At 32.6% G+C, this 12,088-nt stretch overlaps 1 protein-coding gene across 1 annotated transcript in view; it reads left to right on the forward strand.

Moving 5' to 3' along the window:
• LOC114325570 (sodium-dependent nutrient amino acid transporter 1) overlaps positions 1-12,088 on the forward strand; it is a 103,572-nt gene that overhangs the window by 73,181 nt on the left and 18,303 nt on the right. Inside the window, exons 3-5 of the mRNA XM_028273661.2 lie at positions 1,549-1,819; positions 5,936-6,167; positions 7,215-7,485. Of these exons, the coding sequence (XP_028129462.2) occupies positions 1,549-1,819; positions 5,936-6,167; positions 7,215-7,485 (774 nt within the window). The remainder of the gene's footprint in view (positions 1-1,548; positions 1,820-5,935; positions 6,168-7,214; positions 7,486-12,088) is intronic.

Here is a 12,088-nt window from a genome sequence, read left to right on the forward strand (position 1 = left end):
TGTTCTTTCGATAGTACTAATTTTGGTCATATTGATATCGAGTCGAATGGAGTATCACAAACTAAAGTGTATTGTAAATGTAACTTTGTAACCTATTGGATTAAAAAAACCGAAAACCGGTTTTTCCAAAAACCGGTTTTTTTTGGCCGGTTATAACCGCCAGGTTAAACCGTAAGCAAAAAAAACGGTATAACCGAAAACCGGTGTTTTGTCAATAACCGCCATCCCTACTCCACAACCGTACTTTACCATATACAAATATGTGGTGGATTTGACAAACATTCAAATATCTCGATAAAAACTGACTTTTGAAAAAAGTACTAAGAGACAAAAAAGTTTTTAAAAACTTGTGTTTAAGTAATGGCTCTACAATAATAATTAAATTGGAACGTACACAAAAGTTTGGAAGGGTTTAAAAGAACCAAACCTCCATAAAATTTTTATGGGGTGTCCAAATTTCATTATAATTTTTTCTTAAAATACTACTGCCATAAGAATACCACATGCCCATTTTCAATAAAAAATATCTAATAGTTTTCGATATATTGGAAAAAATCGATTTTCATATTGTAACTTCAAAGGGCTGTAACTTTTTTTCCGTGCACATCAGTACTAAGGTAAGTTAGGTTAAATCGAACTATTTTTGGTCCCAGCATATGCGATTAAATTTATGACCTGTATTTTTGTTACACCCTGTATAATGTTATCATCGATATAAAATCTCAAATAAAAATAGAAAACCAAATTTTAAAAATATATCATAAACTTCTGACTCATCTTTATTCTAGTGTGGGCTTTTTTTACATTGGTAAAACTCAAGTTACTCACTTCATTGTGAATAGGTTCCAGTGGTGAATATGGATGGACCCATAGTTCAGCCAGAAACTTCTCAAATGTATAAGTATAAAATTGAAATTAACTACCTTTAAAACATTGAGAGATTCAAAGAACAGAATTAAACTAAAGATTTCTCATACTGGAAATCAAAATCTAGTAGAAAAAATGTACTTATAGTAAATTTACTCTATTTGGAGTACTAATAGAACCATTCTCGCTGGAAATTTACCTCCTGTGTGGACGGGATGTGAATTATAAATTGTAAAATTCCCTCATCTTCCCATATTCTCAGAATCCGCATGGCTTGCATTTTTAGAAGCCTCGGATTGTGTAACCAGAGAAGGTTTTCCATTGTTTTTGATCTGGTAGGATATAAAATGGTATCATTTTATGTGCTTTTAGATTAAAAACTTAAATTTTTTTCTACAGATGTCGCTAGGACATCCCTGCCATTTCTTTCGTTGCAATCCGTGACTGCTCTCGGTGTATTATCCTGGTTCATTCAGAGAGAAGAGCATATGTATCTCCTGATGAGGGGCTAAGAAGCCCTGAAACCGGTAGAGTTAATTGCTCTATTGTCTGATTGAACTAGAAATACAATACGACTGCAGTTTCGGGTTGCAGCAAGACTGAAAACGTTTATTCATTTTTAACTTTTAATTATATTACATATTATATCTATATTTTGACAAAAATATTCATATATTTTAGGTTACAACAAACGAAGAAGCAAAGGAAAGATCTCAATGGGGCAACAGTACGGAGTTTTTGATGTCCTGTATCGCTATGTCGGTTGGATTGGGAAATATTTGGCGGTTTCCTTTTATCGCTAACAAAAATGGTGGAGGAGCTTTCCTTATACCGTATCTGATCATCCTAACGTTTATCGGGAGACCGATGTATTACATGGAGATGGCACTAGGGCAGTTTTCAAATAGAGGATCCATTAAGATGTATACGAAACTATCGCCTGTACTTAAAGGTAAATATTCACACTTTTTAAAATGGATTGTAAAAATACAATTCACACTTACTCACAAACTATTTTATTGAACCATAGGACGACCGGTTTCGGACACTACAATTTACTGTCCATCTTCAGGTCTCCCGTGAGGGTCAACCTAAAATGATGTAGGTTCAATGAATACAGTCAAATAGACGGGCACTAAACGCTCATTTATGCTATGATGCTCTCTAGTGGTCCTCAGCTTCATTGCATATGGAAAAGGTGGGATGTGTCTTGAGGTGATAGTTGGGAAGAAAACTATTGTATTTTAAATCAATTTAAGGCAAAGATAATATTACTTGATGTGAATAGTTTGTCTTATTCTAATTGCCAATCATGCGTTAATTTTTTTTGAGGCTGCAGAAAAATATTGTACAAAGTACAGTAAAACCCATTTATCTGCAACCGCGAGGAGACACGAAATACGTTCATGCGGTGCAAGTGACCTTGGGCGTTTCAGTTAAATCTGTTATACTATACAGAGTGGCCCAAAAGTCTGGAAACGGTCAATTATCTCGTAAATTGCTAGTCATAATTGTTCAAAATTTGAGGTACACCTATTTTGGGATACGGAAATTCCATATTTAATATTTCCAATGGTGCCAGATTTGCCGTTTCTCTTATATTATTAGTAACTTTGGTTTTTCAAATTCATCACCCTGTATATTCAATCATTATTGGAATCTCCTATTCAATACGAATTCAACCATATGTAACACTTATGATTTTATATTGTCTGGAAGGTCTTAAATACATAAAACAGTGCAAAATATGTAGATTTTAATAAATTTAAATATTTAAATGTAGAATGCTGTGATTTTGACATTTGTTCACCATTTATATTAGGTTTGTTCTAGCATCAGTTTCAAACGGTTTGAAACCATCAGCGAATAGTCGACCAGCGCGAGTAGAGGGGATAGCACTGGTGACTGTATTATGTTCTCTCACTGACCAATTATTTGCTGACGGTTTCCGACTAGTTTGACTGTTTGCTAGAAAAAACCTAATATTAACTAAAACTGACAGTAGTTGTGTTTTGAAAAGTTCTGCAAGATAAATTTATTGTTTCTCTAAAATGGCTCTCAACGAAAAAGAACGAATTACTATTCTAATGATGAGAGGGTACGGTGACAGAAAAAGATCTTATTGTGAAGTAGCCAACTTGTTCAATGATACTTTCCCAAACCATTCTCCTATTCATAATGCGACACGGTACAAAAAACTGTAAAGCGATTTGAGGAATCTGGAGAAGTAAAAGATCAGGTAGACCGAAAAGAGTTATGAATGACAACAAAACTTTAGATATAATGCAAAGTTTTGTTGAAGATACACATACATCCTCACGCAGGGCTGCACAAGTACATGATGTAGGTGGTTCTTCAGTCTTACGTGTATTACGTAAGAATAAATTTAAACCATACAAAATGTACTTATTGCAAGAATTAAGTGAAGATGACTTCGATCGTAGATTACAGTTTACTGAAGTAATGATGGATAAAATTAAAAATGATGAAAATTTCGTTAACAGAATATGTTTTTCCGATGAAGCAACCTTTACACTGTGTGGAAGTGTAAATTGACCCAATTTAAGGTACTGGAGTGACGTAAATCCACACTGGATGCGTGAAAACCGTACTCAAAGACCACAACAATTAAATGTATGGTCAGGTATAGTAGGTACTCAGTTAATATGGCCATTTTTTATCGAAGGAAATTTAATGTCAGGTGAGATAGTTACGAAAAGTTACTTAAAAATGATATTGTACTTACACTGAGAAACTTGTTTGGAGCCAATTTTAATCAGATATGGTTTCAGCAAGATGGAGCTCCAGCTCATTTTGGTGTAAATGTTCGGCGTTAATTAGATGAGATATTTCCCGATGGATTGGTAGACGAGGTAGAATTGAATGGCCTCCACGTTCACCTGATTGCAATCGTAAAGATTATTTTTTATTGGGAATACTTGAAAAATTCAGTTTACAAAACTAAACCAGCAAGTCTTGCAGAGCTAAGGCAACGAATTATCGATGAATCTCTAATAATTTCTAGACAATCGTGGAGAAATGTGGTACACGCATTCTACCATCGATTAGGGTACTGTCAACTCACAAATGGATCACATTTTGAACACTTGGTAAAGTAACCATTATGTTAAAAATGTTATAATCTATCAATTGTTACGTTTTAATGTACTTAGTTGAAAAAGTTATGTAGTATTAAAAAATTTATTGAGACAATTAGGCGTTGCCAGACTTCTGTTTTATGTATTTAAGACCTTCCAGACTACATAAAATCATGATAAAATTATAGAGGGTGATGAATTTGAAAAACCAAAGTTACTAATAATATAAGAGAAACGGCAAATCTGGCAACATTGCAAATATCAGATATGGAATCTCCGTATCCCAAAATAGGTGTACCTCAAATTTTGTACAATTATGACTAGCAATTTACTAGATAATTGGCCGTTTCCAGACTTTTGGGTCACTCTGTATATGTATACGTAATGTTTTTTTGCTCATAAAATTATTTTGCTGAAATAGCGCCTTTTCATTAGCGATATTTGCAAATGACTGGGAAAAGAAGAATGGGAAAATCACTAACCACATTTAAGAGCATCAGTAGCGCATCATCAATATAACTTCGGGAGATAGTATCATACCTTTTTTCGTAAGATCTGCGAAACTTGGGCAACAGTGGTAATCTTTGACATTATCTAAGATTAATGAATGAATATTTTGACAATTATACTCATAGGCGCGCTAAATGGAAAAAGTAGAAAACAATTTTGTGATTAGTAAATAAATATTTATAAAAATAAACTAAAATGGGTGAAAATTTTAAGTTAACATAGGTATTTGCACGAAATAATAATAAAACAATAAATAAATAGTCATTTCGTTTCGTAAAGCGAAACAAGAGCCGTCTTATTTGATTTAGTTCATAGAGCGCCAACTCTAACTGAACTTTAAATGAACTTTTCCCATTTTTTAAACTATTGAAAATATCTTTAGAATAATAAATCCTCCTAAAACTTTATATACTCGCATTAGAATTCGAAATATTTTTACGTAAAATATACTTACTTACATACATATAACTAAAACTCACAATTAACAATAATATATTTTTTCAAATAAGCCAACAACTTAGTTGTTAGTTCTAATACACAAAAACATAATTAATAAACTATAAATAAACACTACTTTCCTACGAAACAACAATAACAAATTCTTAAAATGATACACAACTGCACTGAACAGATATTGATAAAAATAACAGAACAGAGAGCCTCGATTTTTGACCCTTCGCTTCGTTATCAAACGTATTCGCTTCGTATCTGTTTAGTATACGTAGCGAATACGTTCGATAACGAAGCGAAGGATCAAAAATCGAGGCCCCAGATAAGAGAAAATCTGACGCAGGTTTGTCAAAATGACAGTAACAATTTCTCTATGTTGCCTAATTAGTTATTAGTTATATGTTCGAATTCTTGTAAGAAATACAAATTTTAGTAGGTCCAAAATGATACAAAATCTAGGCATGGGGTAAAAAAGTTTATTTGAAGAAAGTGTATTTATTTGTTCTTCTTAATGGCGGTACAGGCTCCTTCTTGCAATATTTTATTTAGTTATAGAGTAATTTCCTCATACTGACATATTTCTGAAATTGGACTCTTTATTATATTACGAATATGTGTGCCAAATATCTCGACAAAATATTCAAAAGTACGGCCGCAATAATATTGGACCGCGTTTGTTGTTACCTGTTGATCGCTACTGTTGCCTCTTAAGAGACATACAGAGAGAACTGGAACAAAAAATGGAGAAGTGCAGGAATTAGTAATCGGCAGGAAAAAGATGATAGTGTCTTGTTGATAAATTAGCAGTAATCGCTACCCATATTGCGCAGGAGTAGCAAACCTGTCTACTGCGATAGAAACATGATTACTCCATGATACACTAGGAACGAAAAGAATCAGAAGATCCTTTATTTTATGGGATTAGTAAACTGTGGTTATTGTCTGTATAGTAGTAGTAATTCCATAGTTTCAAAATCATGTTTTTTATATTTGTATTTTATTTCTTCTAGGCATCGGTTACGGACAAGTTGTAGGAAGTTTTTGTGTAGCCTCGTACTACTGCATCATCATGGCCATAACATTGGTCTACTTATTTAATTCATTTACATCCAATTTTCCATGGGCAACATGTCAAGAAAGCTGGCAGGAGTATTTAGACTCAAGAAATTTGACCTGTTTGGATCAATCCAATACTTCAATAACGGGGGTTGAAACAATAAGTTCGTCCGAAATGTATTTCAGGTAAGACTAATTTTTTTATTATGTTTTTTTGATACATAGGACTCTTCCTCATGGTTCCAACCGTATTTATCTTGCGCCGTTCTTATATAGTTTTTATTTAGCTTTCCGAAATCATCAATTCATCGTGTAGGTAGTCAATCGAAGTTTCTCTTGTCTTCCCATGGTCTCCTTTCCAATAACCTATTTGTCCATTGCCCCTCTGTCATTCTAGCCATGTGTCCGGCCTATCTCCATTTTAGTTTGACTTTCCCTTCGATTATATCAGTCTCCTTGGTTCTTCTCCTGATCTCTTCGTTTATTATTTTATCTTGCAAAGTTATTTCTAACATGGATCGCTCCATTCTTCTATGTGTCACTCTCAGTTTGGTAACCGAGGCTTTTGTTATTGCAACTGATCAAATAGTTTTCTCTTCAGGCATATGGGTAGCTTATTATTAAAAGTTTTTTTCAGTTTTCTATATGCTACTCAACCAAGATCAATTCTTCTCTTCATTCATGGGTCAGAATATTCGTGCCAATCGTAATTCCATGTCCTAGGGATTTATATTTATTTCATCTTCGCCTGGAATTCGAATATTTTTCATTTTCTTCAATACCTCTTCGATTTTTGATTTTGTTATATTGGGCATTACATTTGATTCCTGTTTTATTACCCCAGTTTTTGCTGTAATTGGAGGTTGCATATTGTTATCTTTTTCTCTTGATTTATATAGCTCTGTGCAGAACTGTTCGACTATTGTTAATGTTCCATATCTGTTTGTAGTTTCTTCTTCAGCTCTGTTTCTTAGATGGTTAATGTCTATTATTTTTTACGCTCCTTCTCAAAACTTTCATGTCCCTATTTTGCTCATTTTGCTCTACTGGTTGTTTAGTTTTTCTACTTTGTAGTTTTTTATATTATCTTCTTAAGTATCGCTTTTGCGATCCTCTTATTTATTTTAGTTATCGCTTAGTTTTTCATCCTTTCTCTTTGTTGGACAATGTTTAGTTTGACACAAACTAAATTTTATAATATATTTTTTAATATTTAACTTTGGTAAATTTTAGGAGAGAAGTTTTAAAAGAAGTTGACGATATTAGCGACGGAATCGGATTACCAGACTGGAAACTGGCGATTCTTGTACTAGTCACTTGGCTAATAACATACCTGGTATCTGTTAGAGGTGTGAAAAGTTCCGGAAAGGCTTCGTACTTCCTTGCTATCTTTCCGTATGTGGTTATGTTCATACTGTTTATCAGAGCTGCCACATTGAAAGGTGCTACAGAAGGAATGCTCTATTTTATAAAGGCTGATTTCACCAAATTATTGGACGCAGAGGTAAAAACAATAATAATATTTTTATTTGTTTATATTTTTTGCTTTCTGTACTTCAGCCACCATCATGATCCTTATCTTTTTTCCAACACAAAGGTCGATTTATTATTAGATAGCAAAGTTTAGATTATTTCAAAGTTCCAAACACAAATCACATACACATAAATAACAGAGCAGAAACAAGGAGATTATACTGCTAGGATCTATATAGAAATACGCAATCACTTTGACTAATCACAAAGCGTTCGATAAAGTCAAATAGTGGATAGTGATAGAAATAAGCGTACCACAACAGCGTATTTCCATTATAACTGAGCTGTACATCGTACAATTATATCACTTGATCACTAAAAGCAAATATTATAGACTATCTAAAAGTGCCTGACACTCTTTCTAACCAATTTCAAGAAAAAAAAATGCTAGGCAAGGATATAATGTAGGTACTGTGTTCACGACTATTTAACGGAGATCATATTATCAGGAGAGCGTTTGAAGAATTGGATAAGCACATCTCAATAAGTCAGAAGTGGGCGAAAAATAAACAATCTGCATATTACATACGAAACAGTCTTTCTTCTGAGAAGCTCAGAGGTTTTTGTTTAATCTCATACAACTAACTGTTTAAAATATAGCACATCACCGTTCTAAACCGGAACAACTCAAAATATTAAAATTTTACAGGAGAGCGAAAACAAAATATTTGCTTTATATTCTAATATCTTGTTTATTTTACCTGTTACAACTGGGCTAGAGTAAGATAAGAAAAATATTTGTTAAAGGAAGGAACAACGACAAAATGACATTTTGATTAGAAATACTACAGTTTTTCTCCAAAAATTTAATTTACTACAGTTTTTCCCGAAAGAAATGTTAAAACACATTGCTGTATGATCGTTTTTTGAATTAATACTTTTTTTAATATGTTTTTCACCGGAAACTAGCGCATCTTCTTGTCACAAGTTCGAATGCTACTGTTTTTACCGGACTATGAGATTATTTTTGATCTCGAGAATCAAAAACTGTTCTAGTGGATAGGCAACACAACAATCCACTTACAACCAGATGACTGATGTGGTTTGGTTGCAAACTTTAATATTTATTTTCACTAACGCAATCGAAAATAAAGAAAATAAACTCCACCCTAATATTTTTTTAAGAAAAATGTTCGATTATATAACAAATAATTCGATTTTAAGAGTACTAAAAATCAGTACGAGATTCGAGATTTGTTTCGATTATTAATAGAAATTACAAAAGAGAAAAATCTATACCTATACATGGATATTATCATGAAGACCACTCAGGGGCGGATTTATTCATTAGTGGGCCCGGTGCTAATTCTTGTAGAGGGCCCTACCCAACTCTTTTTTGACAAGGCTCTTTAAAAATTAAAACAATATAAACTTCAGTTCATTTAAAATTTTGCAGAAGATACAAGGCTAAGACAAGGTAACGCTTTTTTTCTTTGTTTATTTTCAACAAATGCTTTTATGACACTTTCAGAATCAATTTCCCCCAATACGTCATTCTCAATAGAGCAGATCGATAACGAAACTAATATGTTCTCGCCCATTGATGACCTTAATTTATTTTTAATAAAGCTTAATTTTGAAAATGATCTTTCGGATTCGCAGTTCGTGATAGGTATAGTTAAATATATTCTTAAAACAATATAGGTATTTGAAAACACTGAAACAAGGTCTTTTTCGATAATAATATCCAACACGTCTTTAGGTGTTACTTTGTTAGAATTGCTAGAATTTTCACTCAACTCATCTTTTTCTGTCAAATGGGGTTTGCAACATCAATTGAATCATTTATTTCCTTGTCATCGTGCGTAATTAACAGAGGTTTGGCGTTGTTTTCTCCTTGGTTCTTAAAAAACATGGTCAATTTCGGTAACTTTTGAACTCTGCTAAGTTTTTCTTCTTTTGCCTGAAAAAAATTAAAATTGCATAGACAGATTCTAACCCCGATGCAAATTTACTGCTTTTTGATCGATTGTTTTGAAGCATATATTTTTATTAAATCATACAATGTTACAATGAGTCACAACAAAAACATTAAATTTACTTAATCCTTTTATTCTTTAAATATACCAATCAAATAAAATTTTAATACATGTAAAACATAAGACAACTTTTCGTGCACATTGCAACTTGCAAGCCTGTAATAGCTATTTGTATAACAAGGGAGGAAAGTGCTACTTTTCCTCCCGAGAATGAAGTTTACTGCCCGACGCGTAGCGGAGGGCAGTAATCATTCAAGGGAGGAAAAGGCACTTTACTCCCATGTTATACATATGGTTTTTCCACCTTCCTCAAATTAATACCAAGTCATTTTTCATTTTTAATCAATTTATTTAGGTGACTAACCAACAAATTTTATTAAAACTAAAACTAACAAGTAGGTACAATATAACTGTCAACTGTCAAATATAAGTCAAATTATTAATGTAAACATTGTTAAATCAAAATAACAATTTACTGTGTTTTACCATTCTGCAAAATACAGGGTGTTTTATAAATACACGTTAAAATGTATAGATACTTACGTAACAGAAAATAGATATTGTACAGGGCGTCAATAAGTTATATTTCATGAATGAAATACCATGACGTCACTTTTACTTTTCCTCCCTAGGGAGGAAAAATATTTTCCTCCCTAGGGAGGAAAAGTACAACTTTGCTCCCTACAATCAGGTCCGGAAAAGTATACTTTCGGTAGAGGTAGGTGGAAAAAGCTTTTTCCACCTACCTCTACCGAAAGTATACTTTTCCGGACCTGATTGTAGGGAGCAAAGTTGTACTTTTCCTCCCTAGGGAGGAAAATATTTTTCCTCCCTAGGGAGGAAAAGTAAAAGTGACGTCATAATATTTCATTCATGAAATATAACTTACTGACGCCCTGTATAATATCTATTTTCTATTACGGAGTATCTATACATTTTAACGTTTATTTATAAAACATCCTATATTTTGCAGAATGGTAAAAAACAGTAAATTGTTATTTTGATTTAACAATGTTTACATTAATAATTTGACTTATATTTGACAGCTGACAGTTATATTGTACCTACTTGTTGTTTTAGTTCTAATAAATTTTGTTGGTTAGTTACATAAATAAATTAAGTAAAAATGACAAAATTACTTGTTATTTGAGGAAGGTGGAAAAACCATATGTATAACATGGGAGTAAAGTGCCTTTTCCTCCCTTGAATGATTACTGCCCTCCGCTACGCGTCGGGCAGTAAACTTCATTCTCGGGAGGAAAAGTTACACTTTCCTCCCTTGTTATACAAATAGCTATTTCCACCTACCTCTACCGAAAGTATACTTTTCCGGACCTGATTGTAGGGAGCAAAGTTGTACTTTTCCTCCCTAGGGAGGAAAATATTTTTCCTCCCTAGGGAGGAAAAGTAAAAGTGACGTCATGGTATTTCATTCATGAAATATAACTTATTGACGCCCTGTATAATATATATTTTCTATTACGTAATTATCTATACATTTTAACGTTTATTTATAAACACCCTGTATTTTGCAGAATGGTAAAAAACAGTAAATTGTTATTTTGATTTAACAATGTTTACATTAATAATTTGACTTATATTTGACAGTTGACAGTTATATTGTACCTACTTGTTAGTTTTAGTTCTAATAAATTTTGTTGGTTAGTTACATAAATAAATTAAGTAAAAATGAAAAAATGACTTGTTATTTGAGGAAGGTGGAAAAACCATATGTATAACATGGGAGTAAAGTGCCTTTTCCTCCCTTGAATGATTACTGCCCTCCGCTACGCGTCGGGCAGTAAACTTCATTCTCGGGAGGAAAAGTAGCACTTTCCTCCCTTGTTATACAAATAGCTATTTTCTGTGTGTATTACCGACTATAACCCTATTTTTAAAAACCAATTATTCAGTGTTTATTGTTAATTATTTAAATAAATTACGCATGAAAACGAACTTACAAAGTCTCAAATTAAAGGTTGTCCCATTAGGTTTTTAAAGAAAAATTGTAAAAACCTCTATGTAATCATTAATTTAGGTTAAAGTTTAAAAAACCAATTTATAAGAAAAATTTACCTGCTCTTCCTTGTTGAAATAATTGTGCCGTCATCTGAAGCGTATCCTTTTTCAAAAATATCTTTTTATTTTGCCCAAACTTTGTTTTAAAAAAGGACAAAAAATGTTCGGAATTAAATTATGTTTTTTTATTTGATTAGGCTAAAAGTTGCGCTAATATAAATTAAGTAAATAAACTCACCTTTCGCTTAGCGGCTCCGCTTTTATGCTGCTTAAGTGACATTATAGATAGTTACAAGCGTATAAACGTAATGTATTTAAACAATATTAATTAGCACTCACAAACACTAGAACTAAAAATTAATCCGAACCGAATAAATAAAATTCACCAGCATCAACTCACGATTCACAATCTAATGATAAATGACTAAAAGCTAACGCCAACACAAGTAGGTATGAATTACTAATTGTCGTCTTTGACGTTCTTCAGGTACTTTACTTGGTTGTAAACAAAAGCTTTACTTGTTGTTAAGCTTAAAGGGCAAAGTAGGTATATTTTATATTTCATTTCTTAACTTT

The sequence above is a fragment of the Diabrotica virgifera genome, chromosome 3 (assembly GCF_917563875.1).
Source record: "Diabrotica virgifera virgifera chromosome 3, PGI_DIABVI_V3a".
In the NCBI taxonomy this organism is placed as follows: domain Eukaryota; kingdom Metazoa; phylum Arthropoda; class Insecta; order Coleoptera; family Chrysomelidae; genus Diabrotica; species Diabrotica virgifera.